General features: G+C 28.3%; 2 protein-coding genes across 3 annotated transcripts; both read left to right on the top strand.

The window, feature by feature from the left end:
- The first annotated feature begins 8,581 nt into the window (after positions 1 to 8,581).
- Positions 8,582 to 14,487, top strand: LOC110611779 (proton pump-interactor 1). Its single transcript, XM_021752251.2, has 8 exons — positions 8,582 to 8,748; positions 8,978 to 9,361; positions 10,512 to 10,697; positions 10,829 to 11,008; positions 11,114 to 11,308; positions 13,105 to 13,203; positions 13,287 to 13,799; positions 13,894 to 14,487. The coding sequence occupies exons 2-8, from the start codon at positions 8,996 to 8,998 to the stop codon at positions 14,206 to 14,208; spliced, it is 1,854 nt and encodes a 617-aa protein (XP_021607943.1). The 5' UTR covers positions 8,582 to 8,748; positions 8,978 to 8,995; the 3' UTR covers positions 14,209 to 14,487.
- Positions 14,488 to 17,069: 2,582 nt separating this feature from the next.
- LOC110610807 (putative RNA-binding protein YlmH) lies at positions 17,070 to 21,893 on the top strand. 2 transcript variants are annotated; one of them, XM_021750885.2, is made up of 10 exons: positions 17,070 to 17,310; positions 18,329 to 18,435; positions 18,645 to 18,776; positions 18,872 to 18,945; positions 19,042 to 19,147; positions 19,962 to 20,030; positions 20,508 to 20,572; positions 20,666 to 20,764; positions 21,492 to 21,591; positions 21,671 to 21,893. In XM_021750885.2, the coding sequence occupies exons 1-10, from the start codon at positions 17,133 to 17,135 to the stop codon at positions 21,731 to 21,733; spliced, it is 993 nt and encodes a 330-aa protein (XP_021606577.1). In that variant the 5' UTR covers positions 17,070 to 17,132; the 3' UTR covers positions 21,734 to 21,893. The 2 variants fall into 2 exon arrangements, with proteins under 2 accessions (XP_021606577.1, XP_021606578.1); XM_021750886.2 differs by lacking the exon at positions 19,962 to 20,030.
- The last annotated feature ends 2,381 nt before the right edge of the window (positions 21,894 to 24,274 follow it).

The raw sequence follows: 24,274 nt of genomic DNA, 5'->3' as shown, positions 1-24,274 counted from the left end.
TATTTTTTAAATAATATTTTTAAAAAAGTATTTTCCTTAACCGTAATGCTAAAAAGCCCCTTAATTACTTTAATAAGAGGCTTAAGAAAAATCATGGCATTGGCAAATACTAGGTCACTACAAAATTATTTTGATTCGAGGAAAGGATGGTAGCAAATTACTATTCGAAAATCAAAACTCATAAAATAGGATAAGATTGGAGCGGAAAAAAAAATATAACAACAACTTTAAAAAACATAAAAAGTTAAAAAAAAAATGTTAAATTTGGGTTGGATTTAACTCACTTTAAAAGTTAGTTTAAAAGGAGAAGTACCTAAGATCCTTATAAAAAGTATATTACCCTTATCTCTAAATCGGGATTCAACACTCTCTCGTGATTGGAGCGTGATATATTTATGAGAGGCTCAACATCGGTGGAAGGCTTTGATATCATGTTAAAAAAGAGAAATGAATAATATTTCAGATATATTGATAATAAATCATTTTTGTACAAGAGAGACTATTTATATTAAGCCCATCAGTCCTGTACAAGAAATGTTATTTGTACTAAATCTATTTCACGTGTAATGCGCGGTCTAGGAAAAAAATAACACAATAGTCCATAAAAAATTCAAACTAAAATAATATGATTCTAACAACGCCCATTTATAAAATAGCACTTAAAACAATACAACTCAGTTCATCGGTCATCAGGTCGATCGTCAGATCATCACGTCATCAGGTCGTCATATCGGTCATAAGGTTATCATGTCGGTAGGTCATCAGGTCGTCAGTCATATTCTTTTATACCCCCTCCCCTTCAAATTGGAGCTAGGAGAGAAATCAGAGAGAATGTGAAGCAAAACTGCTAGTATAAGATAGCTGACAGAGGCTTAGTAAACAAGTTTGCTATCTAGTCTTGACTTGATATAATATAATAGTCAAATTTCGATATGTTTGGTCCTTTCATAGAAAACCAGATTAGCTGCAATTTGAAGAACCGCCTTGTTGTCATAACGAAGCTAAATTGGATAACTAACTGGAACCTGCAAATCTCGTAAAATAGATGTAATCCAAAATAATTCACAAACTGTTCCAGCCATGGCCCTATACTCTGCCTCAATCAAAGAGAACCCAAGAAATAATTCAACAGAGGATTTAGAAACTATAGATTGCTTTTTTATTTTTTAGGAAATCAAAGAGGATCCAAGAAAGATCCCAAACCCAATTAAAGATTTCCTAGAAAAGCAACATGATGCCCAATCTGAGTCACAATATGCAATGACTCGAAAATCACAATTAACAAGAAAGCAAAGACAAGTGTTAATAGTAGCTTCCAGATAGTGCAAAATATACATGGCTGCTTTCCAACGAGGCCTTTTAGGGGCAACAATAAACTAGCTGAGGTGTTGTACAATATAGCTAATGTCTGACCTAGTGAGATTAACATACAGGAATCTCCCAATAAGCCTTTGATAACAATCTGGTTCAGTAAGAGATTCACCTATTTTCAGTGATAATATAAACTTCTAGGTAGAGGAAATAAAGCAAGTTTATAGTGCAACATACTAACATCACTCAACAAATCAGTAATAAATTTTACCTAACTAAAAATAGTGGCTTGATCAGATCGAACTATTTCAAGTTCAAGAAAATATTTAAGATGCCCCAGATCTTTGATAGTGAACTTATTATGCAAAGTAGTTTTAGCAACAGTAATATCATCAAGAGAAGTGTCTGTCACAATAACATCATCAACATATATTAAGATATCCATAAAAGAGTGTGCAGATTGTTTAATAAATATGTAATGATCATGGGAAGAGTTTTTAAATAATAATAACTTTTTTAAACGCTATTAGAAAATACAATGAAAGTATAAAAAGTAATTTTATTAACTTTTTACTCCATAATCATTTAATTTAATTTATAATAAAATAATATATCGTGATATAATTTTCATTTTAATATTTTAAGGTCACGTCTATATTGTCATTATGGATTAACAATATAATATCATGAGATACTACTCTAATACAAATTGAATTATAAATTTTAAAATAAAAAATAAATAAAATTACATAACATCTTTTTGTACTTTTCCCTTAATTAAATTTGTACATTCAAATAGAGAAATATCAATTCAAAATCTAATGGTTGCTTATGATTTCAACTTTTTAACTTTTATCCTAAAATATTTGTTAATTAAGAATTTATACCTCCCATTTAATTTTTGTGTAGTTATAAGTAGTCTGAAAATTGTAATCATCAATCTATTAGAATATGGCACACAGTAAAGGTTGAATAAACTTTATTGATGATAGACTTAATGATACATAATTTTACTTATCCATACTATTTGCTCTCTTTGAGTAATGCTAATATAAATTAACTGTTTTTTTATAGAAAAAAAAAATAAAGAGTTGAATTTTATAAAATTTAATTATATTTTATGTTTAAAAGTAATAAAGGATTAAATAGTTAATTTTAATAAAATGAGATCTAACAATAATTTATCCATAAAAATGTTGAACATGTTGGATTGTAATTAATAAACTTAAGGATAAGATTTGCTTTCCTGTAATTAGAGTTATTCTTTAAAAAAATAATTTGTATTTAAAAAATATTTTTTATAATAAAATATTTATTTTTCTTAAAATGATATTTTTTTGTTAAAATTTATTTTTGATTAATTTTTTTATTTTTAAATATTAAATAAATTTAAATAAAATTAAATAAATTGGGAAAATATATTTTACCTTCTTAATCTATTGTACGTAATAATATTATTTAATATTTTAATATATTTTATAAATAAATTTAAATAAAAAAATTAAAATTTAATATGTTTTTAATCCTCGTGAGATAGAGAAAATATAGTTATAATAAACGAGTAAAATTTAGTTAGGGTTACGTGCCTTTCCTTTTATCTATTTTCATTTTATCTGCTAATAACGTTTAACCGATTTTCTATTATACTATAATGTTACGTATCTTTATTACTCAGATCTGTACGTACGAATGTGTCTGTATGGATGTGTTAGAGCTTTTCTTCACGTCAGACACGGCTATTTAATTTCTTTCTGTACACATGCGGACAGGGTTACGAGGTGGCTGGATCACTCCACTACCTCTTGTCACGTCACTGAATTAGACTTTTCTTGAACTGGCCTATTCGAATGGTCTATCCGATCTGTTTCATATTACTGAACTGAAATAAGCAGCATGAAACTGATTCATTTGAGTAAAGTCTTTTGGATCTTGGATCAACATTTTGCTTTAGAGTCTAGTCTCATTTTAACATTCATCATTTACTATTTACTTTTCATAGTTCAATAGTTAATAAAATTGATAATCTAATCCACCAATAAATAATTATAAACAGTATTTAGGATTTAATATTAAATTGATGAAATAAAATGAATTTTCTAAATAATTAATTTAATTAGTTAAAGATCTAAAATATAAGCAATTCATGGTAGAAGATTTAAGAATTCAATATTGATTATAAAAAATATAATTTGATAATTAATTATTAAAAAATCATTTCAAATAAAATATTTATCAAGCGCTCTAATTTTAAATTAAAGTAAAAAAAAATTGATTTCCAACTGTTTATTTTTAAATTAAAATTTTATTAATAATAGTTACATTCACTTCACAGTTCAATGACGTTCAATTTGATTTTTATTTTATAGTATAAAAATAATTGAATTTTATTATAAAAATATATTTAAAATATTTCATCAATGTTAATGTAGATAAAAATTTAAGGAAAGTAAAGGGGAAGATTAGTTAAAATAGTTAAAAAAAATTGTTATTATTTTTATTAAGAATAAATTAGCTCCAAAATATAGTAATTATTAGGGTAAGTATTCGGTCGGTTTGGTTTTGAACTGAACCTGATGACCGCTGGGTTTCACCACCCCAATATGAGGGCGAGCCCACAATGACAGTATTAGTCTAAGGTTCACGAAGCGGCAGGCCCAGACCATTCGGCCTTGACTCAATCTTACTAAACGGATCGGGTCTCCCTTAGGCCTCAATCTCTTCACTCCCCAGCTCGGCCATGAGACTAGCAAGAGAGGGGACAACCGGCCCAATCACCAAGCAGTTCTATTTGCACGCGTGCGGGGGAATTAAATGGCCATTTAGCACGGGGGAATTAAATGGCCATTTAGCATGGAGCATACGTTTGACGCTTTTCTACGTACGAATCCGTACGATAGAGACAGATGGCCCAGTAGCTGCAAAGCCATTATACGTCACTAGCAAACAAAAGAAAAAGAATAAAAGGGGAGTGGCACCCTCCTCTCAAACCAAGCTTACTCAACTACTGTAAACTCTATTTTCTCTGAATCTCAGAATAACAGAACCGAATCGAATAAACTAAAAATCAAAATTTTAGTATTTATAAAAATTGAATCAAATCGATTTTGATCAAAAATCAAATCGAATCGAATCGATGTAATTCAGTTCGGTTTAATCTGTTTGAATTTTTAATAATTTTTTTATTTTTTACATTTTATTTTTAATATTTTAAAATTTAATTAAAATATTTTTCACTTAATATATGATCTAATCTCTCTATATTATTGAAAATAATATATTATTATCGCTAATTGGTTCGGTTCGATTTTTTATGATCAAAACTGAACCAAACCGAAATAACTGAAATTTTTGAAATTAAAAACTGAATTGAACCGAAATAAATAAAAAACTGAATTGAATTTTCGAATTAATTCAGTCCAATCGATTTTTTCGATTTGAACCGAATACTCAAGGAGTAATACAATATACTTATAAGTTAATATCTATTTGTTTATTAAACTTTAATATCTTATATATGAAAAAAAGAAACTAAAAATTAAATAAAGAATATGTCATTTATTTTTTCTCCTAATTAAATAAAGTGAAGTAATTAAAATAATTTAGGGATTAATATGTAAAAATATATGAATAAATTATAACTAAAAATAGTATTTTATTAAAAAATTTATAACTAAATTTAAAAATATATTGAATAAATTATATGTTTTATTTAAAATATAATATATTGTAGTTAAACATTATTTTTAATTGATTTTTAAATATCATTAGTATTATTAACCATCCTGTAAGAACCATATGATTTTTTTATTATAAATTAAATCACATAATTATATTTAAAAAGACACCAAACTATATATAATTTTTTATAATTATTTCTTTTTTATTAGTTCAAACATCTGTGTAATGAGTGCATAGATAATACATAGAGATTTTTTTTTTTTCGATGAAAAGTATATTAATATAAATAAAATTATAATAATTTAAAATATCTGAAAAATTAAGGATGGGCTCTAACTACTAAATCTTTTAATTCAATATTTATTACTGTTGTTTCATAATTTTTATTTATTTTATTTTTTATAAATATTAAAAAATATATTTTTTTTATCGACTTTTATTTTAGATATAAAAATTTTTAAATTAAATTTTTTTTAAAAATAAGATAAAATTAATTAGAGTTGTAATAATTAATTTATATATTATTATAATAAAAATAATAATAAAAATTATAAGACGGATGAAATATTTTTATGAGGAAAATATTTCATTTATGAAAATTAAAAGTGCAAATGAAGAAAAAAAAATATTTCGTTTTATAATTTTTTATTTTTTTTGAATTATCTTAAAATTATTATTTATTTTCTTTTGTTATAATTTATTTTATTTTATTTTTAATAAATTTTTTAAAAATATTTTTTAATATTTAATAAATCTTAATATATTTAAAATAAATATAATTAAAAAATTAATAAAAATTATAAAGTTTAATATATATGAAAAATAAAATAGATAAAAATTATGGAATGAAGAGAATAATAAATATAAAAAATTTAAAAACTATTTATATCAAAATTATTTAATTAATTTTTGAAATATTTTTTATGCTTTTTTAAATTTATTTTAATTTCAAATTTATTTGTATGTTTTAGTTAATAACTTTAAAAAAATTAATATTGAGTATTAATATTAAATGCAGCTATAATTGATATTAATAAACTTATTACTTTATTTTGTTAATTTTTTTAAAAATCTATCTTAATTTATATTTTTCTAATAGTTAAAAAATTACCTAAAGTTTAGATTTTAAAAATTGTAACAAATATTACTAATAGTTATAAAAAATATTTTCCAGTTTTGAAATAATGAGAATCATGAAGGAAATAAATCAATTTTAATTTGTTATTAATTTATTTAAAATAAAAGAATTTTTAATTGAACTTTATTATTCTAATATTTATTGTAAATAAATAATTTTTTTTATAAATAAAGATTAATTGATTTCTATTAATAAAATTTAATTTATTTTTATTAGAAATGCATTTCAATAAAATCAAATTGTGCTTTTCACAGCTATATTATATATAAAAAAAAATATCCGATAAAATACTGAGCAAGGACATTCTTCGAAGACCGACAGATTCTAGAGGCTTCATATCATTACCTCATCAATTATCTAATCACTACGCTAAAGCATGACCCCACGGTCTTAAATGGACGCCACGTACCCAAAAATGGACCCCACGTTTTAGTCAATGAATGGTGTCGTCGGTCAGATTTAAGAGGCGGCATTCCATCTGATTCTGTCTCCCACGTGCACCTCTTTCCACACTTGTTTCCTTTTTTTGGGATTTTATTATTACTTTATTTTATTTTCTTCTGATTACCGTTAAATTGAACTTCATTAATTCATTTAAAAATAAATTAACAATTAAAATTTTCATTTTATAACAAATAAAAATATAAAATTGAAATAAAAACTCTCATTTTCCAATTTGAATTTTAATTATGATTTTCTATCTCCAAATACATCATAATAATTCTAATGTATTGTGTATCTCTTTTATTACTTAATTTGTACAGTAAGATTCCATTTCTACGCAAAAAAGAATTTATATTTAAAAAATAATTTATTTTTTTATTATTTAATTTTAACCTATTTATTTTTTAATTTTTAAATTTTGTAATAACTAGTAACCATCTTTATCTTTAATATATTTACCTTTTTAATTTTTAAATAATAAATTAATTTAATTCTTGCAAATGGAATATGATATTTATTTATTTTATGTGATACAAATTAAATTATCCCAGTTAATTGAAAATTAAATGAATAAAAGAAATTAAGAGTTAATTATACTTTAGCCTAATATTTATCATATTTTATCTATTATATATGAATAAAAAATTAGGAGACTAAAAAATTATTTACTTATAAAAAATTAATATTATGGAGTAATTATAAATTATTTATATAATTCATTTCATTTTGAATAAAGGATTTATATAATGTTTTTTTATTAGTTTATATGTTAAATAATTCATTAATATGTAATTATAAAAGAAAGTTTTTTGTAAGAAAAAAACTGATCAACACAATGAAAATATCATATTTACAGTTTTAATATAATAGTAAGTGTATTTAAATAAATCTAATATATTCAATTAGAAGAAAAAATTATGAAATTATAAAGGTAGATGAGAAGACGGAGAAAATTTGAGTCTATTGGTAATTCAATCAATGGGTTATTAAATTAAATATTACAAATTAATAATAATAATTAATTTAATATATTATATTTTAATAGGTTAACAATATGATGTAGATTATAAATTATGAATTTTATTTTTATAGATTATAAATTATGATTTTTATATATTTTCATAATTCATTTTTTATTACTTAATCTTATTTTTGGATGCTAATTTTTTATTATTTTAATAGTTTTTGATATCCATTGGACTTCTCTCGCTAGGAAATGAGGCTTAGCTTTAGAGAAAAATACGGATTCAAAATCTATCAAGTCACATGTAGGTGGATAGGTCTGTCCAATATCGTGTGACTTAATCCTGCAATGAGAAGCGGACCGGATTGATTACGTGCACGAGCCTGCCTATAAAAAAATCAGTCTGAAGATGTGATGTGAGGGAAAATAGTTAGTCCAGTCATTTCGCAGTTTTAACAGCACGCGTGTCGGGAGAAATTAAATGGCATGTCTAGTATGGAAGAGTATTCTAATGTGTTCGTGTGTACAGATCTAAATGATAGAGATAAATGTTACGATAGTAAAAAAAACAGTTAAACGTTACTAATAAATAAAAATAAAAAAATAAAAGTTGAGAAAGACGATCTTCCTTAGTCAACCTTACACATCATAAACCTATTATATTAATAAATTATATAAATACAAATCAAATCTAAAAACCAACTTTTATAACATTCAAATCAATTTTTTCAACTCAAATTTAAAATCAAACTTATAACTGTAATTAAATTTAAAAATTTACGACAAAACTTTAAAGCTTCATGTTATATAGAAAATCCATTTAATTAAAATAATTTTTTTAATTCATAAAATTTAAATTTAAAATGAAAAAATAAAATCTTATCCATGGAATAATATTTAAATTCAAATAGGAAACTTTTTTAACTAATCAAATTAAAGATTTTTAAAATAATAATAAATTGTTATATTATTTTTTAAATCAATCAAAATATAAAAAAATTAAAAATACAATTTTTTTGGTAGAAAAGTGAGTCTCCTCTCCCAAATCTGACTGCTGTTATGTGATGCGCAAAAAGTAAAAGAAATCAGAAACAGGTTAACGAAAAAAAGAGGGTTTGAGATCTGATTGGATTTTGCCAAATCTCAAAACTGGGGACTAGGTCCCTTTTTGAGGAGGATCTTCTATTTCTGTTTACCTTCCTTCCTTTCTCTGGTAAAAATCCTGTCTCTTTTGTCATCTCTTCTGATATTGTATCCCATTCTCTTTGTTTTTATTCCCCTTTCTTTTGTTCATCCTTTTGGTTGTTATGTATTGATCTTGACCACTTAAGACTATTTTAATGTGTTGATCTATTCTGGTTTTAATAGATGGATTGATATTACTATGAAATGTTTTTTTTTAATTGATAATTTACATGAGATTTTATTGCTTTGTAAATTAGGTTTTTTCATTGAGAAGGATGGGTGTGGAGGTTATGGGATCTGAAATGTCTCAAATACCCGTTGAGACTGTTGCCAAAATAGATAATTTGTTCGTGCATGAGAAGGAAAATGGAAAACTGGATAAGGAATCTGGGCTTGGAAATCAGTTTGGTTCACACGAGGAGCCAGCTAAAGGAAAAGGGGATGAGGTTGCAGATTCCAAGTTTCCAAAAGATGCAGTTGATGAGTGGCCTGCTCCACAGCAGATCCATGCCTTTTATTTTGTAAGATACCGATTATTTGATGATCCGAAAATAAAATCCAAAATTGACCAGTTTGACAGGGAGATTCAGAAGAGCAATCAGTCCCGTTTTCAGATTACTGAGGAATTGAAAGCAAAGAGGGTATGTTTAAAAAAGAAAGTCGCTTGTTATGTTCATTTGAGTTATCATTTTCAGTTGTATGATAATTATTTTCTTTGCATTATTCCCATTTATCAACTGTTATTTATTCGTTTAAAAATATAATTTGTGATAGTTAAAGCTGTAATGGAAGTTTTCAACATATCATAAATTCTCATGCTGTACAAGCCATTTCTTTCTATGCTGCCACTTGTTGATTGGGGATGTTAATAACTTTCCAGTGGACTTTTTCTTTCTCTGGAAAATAATGAATTTATCAAAAGCTACAAAAGAAGTTTATATCTGACAAAATGTTTTAAGGAAAAGAAATTAATCAGTTACTTCATAAGCATAAGATAAATATGATGAGCCTTTGTCATAAAGGCCATTTGAAGACCCAATATTAACAATGCGGTTTGTGATGTATTTTTTTTAACTTTTTTTTCACATTTATTCCATTCTCTTGAATTCTTTGTTTAGTTAGAAAGAGAGTTAGAATGAGATATGTGAGACATCATTTTGAGAGAAATTTTCCTTTGATTGGATAAAATTTTGGGTGCAATGATTCTGTTTGAGTACATGTTTACAAAATGTTGTAGAGTCAAGGTTTCTTGTCTGAAGAGTCATGAATTTTTGTCTTTGCATTCACTTTTAAAAAGTTTGAATCTTGATAGAATGGAAACCTTGGATTTTAATAGATGTCCTTGATTAATGTTCAAGTTTTAGACCTTCTTGTGGACTTATGACCATGTAGTAGATTGAATTGTTTCTTATCTTAAGTATTTGGTAAATGTGAAGCCCACCAATTTGATGAGTTTGTAGTTACACTTGTGAGTTTTTCCCCCATTTTCTCCCTTTTATTTTGGCCTCAGACATGTTTATTGTAGTTTACAGAACATATTTTACATTTGAGGATTATTTAGCATTCATTGCTTTACTGTGCAATACGCATGCATTGGACCAGTGTAGATTTTGACTTAAATCATGAGTTTTGAGGAGGATACTATTGATCCATTATTTTAATGCTGTTCAATATATCAATTTAGAATTCCATTCAAGTTGTAGAGAAAAGATTATGCCTGATGTTAATAGCCATTCTTGTTCCAGCCTCGGAAGAGTTAATTCTATTTACTTGTTTCCTTTTCTTCTGTAGTCAGAACGTGCAGAATTGCTGGAACAAGTGAGAGCTCTAAGAAATGAGAATGAACAGTACAGGACAATTTTTGATGAGAAGAGAAAGGAAATAGAACCTCTACAGCAGGCTTTGGGAAAGCTGCGCAACACGAATAATCCAGGTCGTGGTGGTCTATGTTCATCTGAGGAAGAGCTTAATGATCTTGTATGCTGTACTTTATTGATGTTGTTTTTCAATTGCTAGCATTTTGTAATATTGTTATTCAACAATTCCTTGTGAGTAGTGGCTATTGCTGCATTTTGCTGAACATTTTGCTTTGGTATTGTTGAATATAGATATACAGCTTGCAATATCGCATACAACATGAGAGCATCCCATTAACAGAGGAGAAGCAAATACTTAGAGAAATCAAACAGCTTCAGGGGACAAGGGAAAAAGTAATTGCTAATGCTGCTATGAGAGCAAAGATTCAGGATGCATTGGGCCAGAAAGAAGCTATTCAAGACCAGGTCAAAGTAAGAGATTTGTAGTTTTGGCTTTTTTTGTACAGAATTTGTAGTTTCATTGACTTCTAGGGTTGTTATGCAAGTGTATGCTAACTAAGTGTATTGGTATTTTAGCTTATGGGTGTGGATTTGGATGGAGTAAAAAAAGAGCAACAGGCAGTTAGGGGAAAAATTACCCAGCTCAGGGAAAAAGTGAATGGATTAGATGATGAAATCAAGTCTTTACAAGATGATCTGACAGCTGTGACACAAAAGAGGGACAAAGCATTTGAAAATATCAAGTCATTAAGACAACAACGTGATGAAGGGGTATGCTTGTTTTATGTCAATTATTATTTGTCGGTGTAATATCTTTCTTTTCTTTTAATTTTTCTATACTCTCTTTCTCTCTATCTCTCAAAGAAAAATCATATTCTATATGCAATTTTGTTGATAAATGATTTCCGCAATCAATTATGTTCAGGTGAATATTGGTAATATTAATAATGCAAGAGTCGTAGTGGATGTGTTAAGCATGTTATTCACATTGTCATAAGCTGTCTTCAGTAGAGCAGTTAATCATATAATACCTTCAGCAAATTAAGTTTCTCTTTTCCTGTCCCCATTTATCTTTCCTATCTTGCCTGTTTAGCTTTCTCTGCATCATTTTGGGAGGGTTAAGGCTGTAGACTTTTGCTAATTGAATCCATGGGATGCAGAATTCAGAGTTTGGACTGAAATCTTTAAACTACTTTTGTTATAAGCCCTCAAAAAAATAGTGTGGATGAAACTATATTGATTCCGTTTTGCACAATATTAATAATTCCTAGTGTCAGGAAGGATTTTATGAATTCAGTGGATTAATCAGTTTGGTTTCAACAGATCAACCCAAAAAAAAAAAAGGGGATTAGAACTTTAGAGTCTGATTAGTTACAGAAAACATGTCTATTTTCTACAAAAATTTTCCTTGTTTTTCAAAAAAATTAGAAAACGTGTTCATTTTAAATTTTTTACTCTAATTAGAAAACAGAAAACAAATTTTCTGTTTTCTAAATTTTCTAAAGGAGTGGAAAACATTGAGGGTCTGTTTAGTTGCAGAAAATAATTTTTTGTTTTCTATCTTCAGTTTTGTTTCCATTTTCTTAGTTTTGTTTTTCACGGAAAATTGGGAAAACGTGTTCATTTTATGTAATATTGAGAATTATTTTCTATTAGAAAAATTAGAAAATATGTTCAAATTATCATTATTTTTTTTAAAAAAATATGTTTAATTTTTTATAATACTCTCCACTTTAATTTTTTTATTAATTAAAATAAGAAAAAAAATTCATGTATTTTATATTAATTTAAAATAAAAAGAAAAATTTACACATATTTAAATATATAAATATAACTATTAAAAATCGTATTTCCTCTTATGTAAAATTATTGATTTTTTCACTTTAAAAATCCGTGCATGAAAAAACATAATTTCAGTATTTCTCATTTTCTTTATAAAATCGAAAGAACAGAAATTTTGTTTTCTATTTTTAATTTTCTGAAAAACAAGGAAATTTTTTTAGAAAATAGGCATGTTTTTTAACCAAACACACCATGAAATGATTAACACGGTTTTTCAAAATGAAAAATACGGAACAGACTTTATAAACAAAATACAATTTTAATAATTATGTTTATATATTTAAGCATGCATAAAATTTTCTTTTTATTTTAAATTGATATAAAATCATAAATTTTCTCTTTATTTTAAATTAATATAAAAATTAAGGTGGGAGTATTATAAAAAAATAAGCATATTTTCTAAAAAAAAAATAATGATAATTTGAATATATTTTTTAGTTTTTTTCAATTGAAAATAAATTTTCAATATTATATGAAATGAATACGTTTTCCCATTTTTTTCATGGAAAATAAAATAAAGAAAAATGAAAATAAAACTGGAGATAGAAAACAAAAAATTATTTTCTATAACTAAAAGCATCTTTAGGTCTCAGAATTATAGCCTAGAGAAGTAACATTTTGTTCTGGTAATTCACTATATGGAAAATCAGATTTATCATTAGTGTCTTTTATGCTATCTTTACTTTCAAAATGCATTTAGATTAATGTTAAACTGTCTCTATCAGAATGTTCACTTCTATAATAGCCGCAAGGCCATGACCGAAGCTAAAGAACTTGCTGCCAATAAAGATATAGAGGCTCTTGAGAATCTTTCCCTTGAAGAGGTGAGAGTTGTTGGGATTGAATAACATCTCTTGTTTGATTATTGTTGCAACATTCTGATCTGGTACTTTGAAATGTTAACCAGGTTGAGAAATTTATGTCCCTCTGGAGCAGTAATAAGGCTTTTAGAGATGATTATGAGAAAAGAATTTTGCCATCTCTTGATGCTCGACAGCTGAGCAGGGATGGACGGATCAGAAACCCTGATGAGAAGCCATTGGTGGTATTGGAGACAGCAGTACCTTCTGCACCAGAGCCAGTGGCAAAAGCTAATATAAAACGAGTGAAGGAAGAGCCCAAATCCACTGTACAGAAGGATAATTTGCCCACCCAGAATATACGGAAAGAATCAAGCAAGACAGATACAAGTGCCAGTTCAGAGCACGTTGAGGTGGCTGAAGAGATCTCTGGGTTACAAAAGCATCAAATGAATCCTCCTGCAAAGATGGAAGTAGATGAAGCAAAATTGAAGGAGCTTAGAAGGGAAGAGGAGATGGCAAAAGCTAAACAAGCCATGGAAAGGAAGAAGAAATTGGCTGACAAAGCTGCTGCTAAAGCATTTATAAGAGCTCAAAAGGAAGCTGAAAAGAAGCTTAAGGAAATTATTACTTTATTCCTTTGTTCTGATAATTACTATATACCAATTTGTTGTTTTTGAATCTTAACAATTAATTTTGATTTCCTACCTACAGGGGCGTGAAAAGAAATTGAAGAAGAAAGCTGCAGCCACTGCACCTTCAGCTGAACCTGAGGATCCAGCTGAAGAAGTTGCAGAGGCAGCAGAAACTGAGAAGGTTGAAGCACACGATGAGTCTCTGGTTCCAGTGAAGGAAAAAGTTAAGAAGGAGAACGCGGTCAGACACAGGACTCGGCCAAGGGGTCCAGATGCACTTACCAAAGCTATCCTGAGGAGGAAAAAGTCGACCAACTATTGGATGTGGGCTGCTGTTGCGGCTGCTACGCTACTTCTTGTGCTTGTAGCTCTTGGATGCTGCTATCTTCTCTGAAGAAGTGAAACTAGGATCAAGTAGAAGGGATGTGGACAATTTTCTGGTTGATGAGCATGAGAGTGGTAGGTTTATAGGAGGAGGAATTAAGACATGTTTGTTTGTTGCATCCGTGTTAGGATGGATTCAAATCTCATAATGCTGGCGATAGTAGCTTAGGCAGTTCAAAATATTTAGTGGGGAAAAATATGATTTTCATTTGGTTTATTTTTTGTCCTAAATTTTGACTATTTGTTAAGTTTCATGAATGCTAACTTAAGCTTTTGCTTTGTTTGGCAAGTTTGGATGGTTTTTTCTCTCAGCGCTATAATTTTTGCTTATTTCCATTTTATCTTTCCTTTTCGGTTTTATTAGGGAGGTTTAGGGCTGTTCACTTGCAGAAAACTGCTGCAGTCTTCTGGAAAATTGTTTGGAAAAAGAGTTGAAAAGCTTAGTTTTGTATTTGCATGTGTCATTGATATGTGTACAAGGGCATTATTTTTCAATAAACTGAAATATGCACACTATAAAACTCAAAACCAAATTTCTGAATCATCCAATATTAAATTTCTGAATCATCCAATATTAAATCATCGTAAGTAAAAAAAAAATATTTGAGATGAGAATTATATTTAAAAAGTATAAAAAAATAAAAAAATAAACAACACTCTTAACACGCGGATACACAATACAATTTTAAATTATTAAATTCATATAGCCTATTAGGAGATTTTTTCAAAACAATTTAGAAAAAATATATTTTTAAATATTCTCCCCGTATTATAATTACATTTTACTACATTAGAATTATGATTTTGAAACTATAAAAACACTCTTAAAATGATAATTACAAATAATTTAGAGAAATAATGTTCATTTTTAAAAACCTTATCGAGATTTAAGATTTTCTTATGGTATTTTTAATTGGTTTATTATTTCATAATTTTTATTTTTTTATCAAGTACTAGCAAATTATAATACCTAAAGGTTTCCTAGTTAGCAATTATATCCGATTCGGTTGCGACGGAAACATTAAAAAATTTAGCTGAGTGTAACGGTCAGCAGCCTATTTTTATTGCGAAAGCCGTCATATCGAAAGATTAAATCAGAATGGTATATAATAGTTAGCACGAAACTACTAAATAATTTAGATTAATTATTTTTACTTTTGGATCAAATAAAAAGTTGAATTAATCATTTTTACTTTTGAATTAAATAAAAAGTGAATTCAAAAATTATTTAAATTAGTTTGAATCGAACTATTTCAATTAATTGATTGATTAGGGATGCGGTGTAGCAATCTCTAAATTTTGTTCATAGTTAAGTATATGTTCAAAATTTTTTATCATGACTTAATTCTCGCATCGATTACTTTTCCTTCCAATAGAAAACTAGAAAACCAACTTTTTCATTAGTATGATTTAGAAAATAACTTTAAGATGTTTTCTTAAGTTTTCTTTTATAATAAAAATTATGTTTTCTAACTATTTTCCGAATGCAAAATAATAACTATCTTTTAATTAAAAAATATTATAATATTTGTATGATTAAAATTAAATAATTATTTTAAAAAATATTTGAAATTAGTTATATTAGTACGAAACTAAATTATCAGTACATAGTACACAGTAAAAAAATTAAAAATAAAACTAATTAAGTTTTAAATGAATATGCAAATAATTATTATTTTAATTATAAAAATTATGGTATTTTTCCATTATTTTAGATTTAAAAACAATTTTTTTTGTTAACAGGTGAACAGGTTTTCCATAATTTTACTGAAGTTACAGTTTTCTTAGAAAATAATTTCATAAGTAAATACAATCTTAGATTTCAAGAGTAAAATGCAGTGTTCCCATTCTCATTGCAAATTCTAATATCCCATCGTCATTTTCCTCCTCATTGCATTAAGACAAAAAAAATCTTGCTTAATCTCCATCTCAATACGCTTGTTTTTGTTGTTGAAAGTTTCATATGAGGCATCTTCTTCATCATGACTTTTCAAGAAGCAATGGGGACTAACATTCTCCCTTTTCCCCATTTTCTCTTGTGAAGAAACCTGATTTTGGACGTGCATGCAACTCAGAAGATCTAATTCGCAACTCCAGCCACATGAAAGAATCCTGTAATACCTTTCAAAACAGAGAAATAAGGAGGTAGATTGGGCTTAGAAAACTTTAGGAGAGAATGTAATAGAGATAATTCGGGAATTGAAGGGAGAAAAAATAGAGAGATTTTGTTTTTGGTATAATAAGTGATGAGATTTCACCACTCTGATATAAAAGCCTGGCCCATAATAGCGGTTTTGATCCAAAGGTCATGGGCCTCTTCAACCAGCCGGTCTGGACCACCCAACCTTGAGGTTAGGCCTCCCGTGGACTTCAGCCCTTTCAACACCAAGTGACAGGAGAAAGGACAGCAGGCCGCCCAGTCACTTTGCAGTCCTGTCTACATGTGCGCCGGGAGGAATTAAATAGCCGCCTAGCGTGGAAATGACGTTTAACAGTTTCGTATGTATGGACTTATATGACAGAAACAAATGACACTGTAGCTGAGGAGCCGTTAAGCATCGCTAACAGATAAAAAGAAAAGGGATAAAGGGGAGAGAGTGCCTTCTCCTCATCTAAGCTTATCCAACCATTGCGAATCCTATTTTCTCTAGATCTCAGATCATCACTAAGTTTGAACCGAAATAAAAATTCGGAAATTTTTAGTTTTTAGTCTTCAAATAAGACTAATATCAAGGAATTAAAGTTTCAATTGGAATGCTCCTCCTGTTAGACACAGGAGTCGAACATATAGCAATATTATATTCTACAGTTCTTTTTATAGATATTTTAATTAAATTAAATAATATATAGATAACGATTAAATAAGAATAATTTTAAACAAATTAGAGAATCAAACGAATCTCCTTATGGTCACTCTGCGCCACTAGCTCCTTTATGTGCGCGACAGGGCGTGTACTGGCAATGGCTGCCACCGGCTCCGCAACGACTACCTGGCTTCTAAGAGGAGCATTTCAAGCTTTAGCACTATCTCATCCTCTTTGCAAAATCACTAACTTCTCTTTCTATGGAACCCCTCGCTCTCTTCCTCTCATCACTCCAATGAGAAACTCAGGTTTATGACTTGACTATTCATGCCCGATGCTTGGATTTTTATTCACTTGAGCATGTGTTTCCGTTGATTTTTTGGGGGGGACTTTTGTTATTTATGTACCCATTAGCTTATTTATGTTACATTACTGATTGGGTTTTCCTTTAAGCTGAACTGAAACGGGCACTGGTGTTTGATGAAATGTCTGACTTAGATATGGTCCAATGAGTTTTCATTTAGTCCGTTATTGGTCGATAAATAATTAAGTTTGTGGTATAGCTGCCGAGTGATGTGATTTTGAGCATAATCGAACTGACGTATGTGGTTTCATACAGTTTTCTAGGAAGCTTGCAAGTACTATTAAAGCACCTTTTTTTTTTTGGGGGGGGGGGGGTGGTGGAAGCGGTGTAGGGGGTGAAGATAAGACAGGAAATTGTTTAGGCAATGGAATACTGAAGCATGATGAAGAATCAGGTAAGCCTTCTGAATATATCGAACGGAAGATTCTTTTAATTGGAGTATGGGCTCTAGTTAATTGAAGAAAAATGAAGAAGAGATGAAGGGTGAAACCTAGCACATTAACGAGTATAAGAGGATGTTTGGCTGAACTTATGAAATTTTGCTTATAAGCATCTAGTGCTTATAAGTTAATTTGAACTTATAAACACTTAATGATAAATAAAAGTTTGTGTTTAGTTAAAAACAGCTTATAAGCACATTTATTACGAAAATAGCTAAAAGGGCACAACTTATTTTTTCATTAACTGGGGGAGCATCTTTTTTTCTTTTTGGGTTTATACGCCGCTTATAAACTTGTTATATTGTTATAAACAAATGGGTCATTTTATAAGCTAGTTTGACCAGCTTATAAGCTAGGCCAAACACCCTCTAGGACAACTCTAACGCATTAAGATCCAAGTCAACATACAAGTGCAACCACCGAGTTGGCAAGCAGTTACACAAGTCATACATTTATTGCATATGCAAGTCTTTGATTTGTATCTAATGATATTATTTACATTTGTCAATACCATCTCAATAGTCTTGAGGATATGTCACTTGGCACAAGCTACAAAGAGTGAAGTTAATGATTTACTCAAGTGTGGAGACAGAAGTGTCAATGAAGAAGTCAAGTTTATTGTCGACATGGTATTTCAGAATCCTTCTAAAATAATTTTCTCATACACTTACATTTAGGAGCTTGTGTTCATGTGATTTCTTTGTTTCCCTTTATAATCAGAACAATGTTGCTATGGTTCATACTGCCTAGACAAAATTAAGGCCCGCCTACCATCCTTGAGAAACTAAACTTCTAGTATCACGCTGTTCTTGATTCTTTTCTTTTATGCTTTTTGCAGGCTAGAAGGGCTTCATTAAGAAGAGATGTTCTCCATACAGATTTTCTCACCCCACCAACATTGAAGGATTCAATGCTTGTATTGGAAAAACTAGCTGATATTAAAGCAGTTGCTCAAGGAGGGTACCCACAGGTTTAACTATATGAGCTCTAGTTTGCTTTACGTTGCTGCATATTTTACTATTATTATCTTGATTATCCATTTGATTTAACTCTCAAATCCTCTAGGCTGAACGATGCCGGCTTTCTGTAGGACATCCAGAAGCACTGACAAATGATCCAGATATAGTTGCAGCATTGAGGTAAGTTGTACTGTACCTCCACCTTAACAAACCACAAGTCAAATTAAATTTCTCATGCATTCAGTTTTATTTTCTTTAACATCTCCTTCTTTCCAGTATCACAGGGAACTTTTCATTTCAATCCTGTTCTCATGGTGACTTCCTTGGCGCAATTCTAAGTACAGGAATCTCCCGGGAAAAGGTTGGGGATATTATCTTGCAGGTATTGTTTTTATGTTGGGTTATCAGGCCAACCATTTAAGTTTTGTGATGATGAAGTTTATTGCTTTAAATGCATCCGAGTCCTTTATGAGAAATAAAGTGGACTCTAAGACACTTCAATTGTGTCTACTACTGCATCCTGGAACTTCTGAGCCTTATTTGACTCATTTCTGTTATGTTAACTAATCTCAAGGCAACCATTTTACGAAGTGTTGGTCCCAACTTGGTCTTTTATCAGAAGTAACATGGACACTAAGAGACTAAGAATCTTAGTTGAGATAGGATGAGGTTGGGCAAGCTTTAGCTTGTTGAGTTAGAATGATTGCTAACTTAGTGCAAATTAAGTCTATCTTCCGTTTCTGCTGGAGCATAGCTTGAAATTTTCATTAAATTTAGTGCAATCTCAAATTTGGGGTCAAACTCAATTTTAAGATTGAAGAAAACTTAGTATTGATTAGATAAGTCTTTTATATATATATATAATTTGAAAAAGTGATCATAGGAATAATAATTCAAAACAAAAAGAGGAAAAGACTTGTTCGTTGAGTAATTCATTAACATATGTGCATATGTTTCCAGCCTACAGAGCTAGGTAGAATTAGAGAGGGAGCCCCAAAGCTATATTTATCCTAAACTGCATTGTGAACAGTCAAGATATACAATCTGCCTTTTGTTTTCAAATACACGAGCAAACGTAAAAATATTTGTTGATGCATGAATATTGCAGCTATCTCTATTCAGTTATTGTAACTGAGATGAGTCTTTGTTGGCTGGATAATGTTTTCATTTCAGTTTCCATTTTAATCATTGACCAGGAAGATAAAGGGGCTCAAATCCTACTTGTTCCAGAACTTGTCGATTTTATCATGTCGTCACTGGACAAGGTAGTTTTGCACTCGTGTAAATGATAAATTTTTGCAAATGCCTTAAGTTTAATGAATAGGTAGAATTCTACAGAAATAGGACGGTTTTCCTTACTGCTGCCATAGTTGTCTCCAATACATTTGATTCAATCCGAGTCTTCTTTTCTATTTTCCATTTATTTGGGTTTAATGATTTTATTGTGTTGGCTGTTGTGTTGTTGACAATTCTCATCTTGCCTTGATATTTTGATAGGAAAAATCTCCAACTTACCAAGCTTATAAATTTTTATGAAAATATAATGAAACTATTAATGGTATGAGATAAAAAAAAATCTTCTTGGAACAAAATCCATTACCTGAATGAGGCTGCATTTCTCATCCTGTATCTTAAAAAATAAGTGGATTAGAACATTTATTCTCATAGGGAAGTTGAAACTTGATAGCTTTTGATATGATGCTACTCAATATCTTTGTTATTGTTGCTTACTTCTCTTGCAGGTTGGTAATGTTTCAGTTTCTTGTGCAAGAATACCATTGCTTGCTCTTGAATATGAACCACCAAGGTTGCAAGCTAACTTATTGGAATTCTCTGCATAATTTTGACCATATTCTTAATTGACTTGAGCTGGATATTTTCTACTTTTTGCCATTTTCAGGACCAAAACATTTAAAACAGTTGAATCATCACTCAGGGTTGATGCCCTAGCTAGTGCAGGATTCAAGATTTCACGGTCAAAACTGGTTGATTTGATTAGGTAGAATCTATTTTGCTTATATGGACTTTATCCCGTGGTTTCCAGTGTAGCTGTGTATCCATATAGCATACGTGAATTTTCTTTGGTGAATTGTGAATTGTGTTTGTCAGTCTTTGCTAGTCAAGTTGATTTGCAGATTTGTACCCATTGCTTAAATTCACTGCTTATATTAGTAAAATTTTGCTTTCCGGGTCATTAGTATTCATTAATAAGCCATTTTAACTGGTCTCATTTAACCTTCGAAAATGCTATCCTATCTGTATTTTCTGGTTGAAGTAAGCACACAGCTCCGCTGGACATTTGGATATTTTTGGCTATTTTAGCATCCGTGAACTCTAAATTTGTTGAGATCATTTCAGTAGCGGTTGTGCTCATAATTAATCCATTTATTGTGTTCACTTTCTTCCTTTTGGTTTCATGTAATATTGGAATTTGGGCCAGAGAAAATATGGAACAGAAGAGCCCCATAACCAATAAAAAACTGAAGAACACTTAAAATTGTGACATGACAACAATTTGTTTTAAGCCTTTAGAATGATTGTTGAGGTTTTTTGTTTTGATGAGCAGTCATTATGATACCTTGCATTTGGTGATTAGCAACATGGCAGTCGGGAGTGTTGATATTTATTTGGGAATTTTGTTAATAGATGTTCTTTGTGTTATCTAGATGGTTTAGCTGTGAGGAAGCTAACTTATTGAAGATATACTTAAAATTCTCTCCTTGCAGTAACAGGGATGTGCGTGTGAATTGGGTCACCATCACAAAAAATAATACTGCACTGAAAACTGGAGATATTGTTTCAGTTAGTGGAAAAGGAAGACTACAGGTCAGCTGCTGAATTTCTTGTTTGAACTACTAAATATTATTTAGATGATTGTTCTGATGTATAAATTGCTTTAATTCAGATTGGAGAAATAAATTCTACAAAGAAAGGAAAGTTTGCTGTTGAGCTCATTCGTTATCTGTAAGCACCAGCATGTGTTATCAACAGAAGATCATTGATAATAATCTGATTCACTAGTCACAGATGTAGTGCTAGCTTATATTAGCCTTTTGACAACGTAAATTTTGTTTTTATTTTGTAAAAAATAAATAAATAAATTTTTATAAAATTATATATTTTATCTATATGTATAATTGAATTTTTTTTTTTTTAAATTCATAGAATGAAAAATAATCTAAAAGAAAAAAAAAGCATATACTCAATAGTGGCGATGACAACCCATTGTTCCTGCTAGTTAAAGTTATGAATTTTTTTTTAGAAGCCAAATATTCCCTCAACTTTAGTTAGGTTTTGGTTGCAGTGATCCACAAATTTATTTATTTGTTTATATAAAATGGTTGACATGGGAATTAGTTTGATTCTCTTAATTGTGTGCTCAAGAATATATTCTGAAATTATAATGCCAATTTTGATTTGATGGCTCCTAAAAATTCACATGTTTCTGCAAATGGCTACATAATTTTGGATGCTTTCATCCATTTACATTGTTCTTAGTTTTATTCTTCCATGACTTCTCTCTAGCAGGGATCCCACTGATACACAACCCAAAAACTTTTTTTTTTTTTTTTTTTTTTTATAGTTTATGTTTTGTGAGAATTTAGTATTTTATGCATTTTATTACTACTACAGGACTACATCAACTTGTTTTTTTTTTTTTTTTCATATTTTTATATTTTATATTATGTTTTCCAAAAAAATTTGTCAAGAATTTACATATGGAATGAGAGCATCCAATTAAGTATTGTGAAGTCCATGATAAAACTTATACATTAATTATTTTTCTTTTTTACATATATTTTTTTTCTATATCACTTTAAAATTTTAGATTATTATTAAATAGCTTATAAAAAAAACTAAATTGGCACCCATCGTCATTTAAATAAGTTGTCAGCATCTATTTGAAAATTTTGCTTGTGATTGATAGTTCCATTTCTCTCCTCTCTAAATATTTATCGATAATAAATAAATTCAATGAGGCTTACCACTAAAGCCAGCAATTGTTAATATTTATATAGACATTCTTTGTTTTTCTTTTAAAAAAAATGCGTGTTTAAATTAAATAATTAAAAATCGAACATAAAAAATTTCTTAATATAAATTAAAATTTTTAAAAATAAAATAATTCGTGTCATTTCATTTCGCTTTTGAATATGTCGTAATATTACTGATATTTTTATTATCATTATTATTGGTTGATTCATTGAATTGTGATTAATGGATTGTGTTTGATGCATGAATCCTATTCTTCTTCTTCTTATTAATAAATTGAGAGCAACTCAAGGAAATTAATGTCATTTCACTTCTTGGACAAGTCTTGATCCATTAATTTAACAATATACTTTTATAAAAGTTTTATAATTCAATTTAATTTTTTTATTATTCTAAGAATTAAATTAGTGGAAAATTGAAAAAAATATTAAAAAATAAAAAATCAATTAGATCTTCAATTTGGATCAATTAGTCTTTAACTTTGTACCTACAAAAGCCACTTTTTCCTTCAACAAAAGGTCATCGCTTCTTTTTTTTTTTTTTTTTTCCTCCCTTTTTTAAGGTCACCGAGTCAAGATTCTCAATTTTTTTTTTAAAAAATTCCATTAAAAAAAATAATAGCCTCTCTATGGCATAAATATACACTTAAATAATATAGTTAATATAATTAAAGTAATAAATTTTATATTTTTTAATATATATTTTTATATTACTTCATTATTAATTTTTCTAAAATATATATTAAAAAATAAATAACTTACCATTTACAAAAATAATTATAGAAAATTTTATTAATTATTAGATCAATTGTATTTTCCAAAATATTTTAAGCCTAAAAAAACAACTCATCTTCACCAACATATTATTTTTTATTATCCATTTTAATTTTAATTTTTAAACATTATTACCATGCTACGTGGCATTTATAATTGGTGATTTTTCACATAGTAAATATTTTAATATATACAAAAAAAAAATAAAGAGATTATTGAATTTGAGCCTCTAATTGACCTTGGCAGTTATTATATAACTCTTTATTTTACCAGTTATTTATGAATTAGAATTTCAGAAAAAAATTATTTATGTAATTATTTTTTATTAAAATTTAAATTAATTGAATACATTTTAATTTTAATTGGTTCTTAAACATATGAATTAAGGTTCAAAGTATTTTAAAAAATTTATACAAAATAAAATATTTTAATATATATTTTAAATTTAAAATTAAGAATCGGAGGAATAGAATTTGAAATCTCTTAAATTTACTCAGATATACTTATCACCAAACTAAATTTATGAGTAATTTTAATATATATTTAATTTAATTTATTTTAATAATTAAATATATTATATATATTAGATTTGAATAGCTATATATTCTCGATATTTTACTTAAAAAATAATATATAGTTTAGAATTGCATATATTTAAATTAAATTAATAAATTATTGCCAGAAAAAGAGACAATTAAATAATTAATTAAAGATGATTATGAAAGTAAAATAATAGTAATGAA

This window comes from Manihot esculenta, chromosome 3 (genome assembly GCF_001659605.2).
Source record: "Manihot esculenta cultivar AM560-2 chromosome 3, M.esculenta_v8, whole genome shotgun sequence".
Lineage (NCBI taxonomy): Eukaryota > Viridiplantae > Streptophyta > Magnoliopsida > Malpighiales > Euphorbiaceae > Manihot > Manihot esculenta.
The sequence above is the reverse complement of the archived record's forward strand: the minus strand, read 5'-3'. Positions and strand labels throughout refer to the sequence as shown.

Excerpts from the sequence above, each read along its gene's own strand:
- LOC110610807 (XM_021750885.2), top strand. The coding sequence starts at position 17,133 with ATGTGCGCGACAGGGCGTGTACTGGCAATGGCTGCCACCGGCTCCGCA. Across the intron at positions 18,436-18,644 it reads TCAAGTTTATTGTCGACATG|GCTAGAAGGGCTTCATTAAG; the intron begins GTATTTCAGAAT and ends TGCTTTTTGCAG. Across the intron at positions 21,592-21,670 it reads GTGGAAAAGGAAGACTACAG|ATTGGAGAAATAAATTCTAC; the intron begins GTCAGCTGCTGA and ends GCTTTAATTCAG.
- LOC110611779 (XM_021752251.2), top strand. The coding sequence starts at position 8,996 with ATGGGTGTGGAGGTTATGGGATCTGAAATGTCTCAAATACCCGTTGAG. Across the intron at positions 11,009-11,113 it reads CTATTCAAGACCAGGTCAAA|CTTATGGGTGTGGATTTGGA; the intron begins GTAAGAGATTTG and ends TTGGTATTTTAG. Across the intron at positions 13,204-13,286 it reads AGAATCTTTCCCTTGAAGAG|GTTGAGAAATTTATGTCCCT; the intron begins GTGAGAGTTGTT and ends AATGTTAACCAG.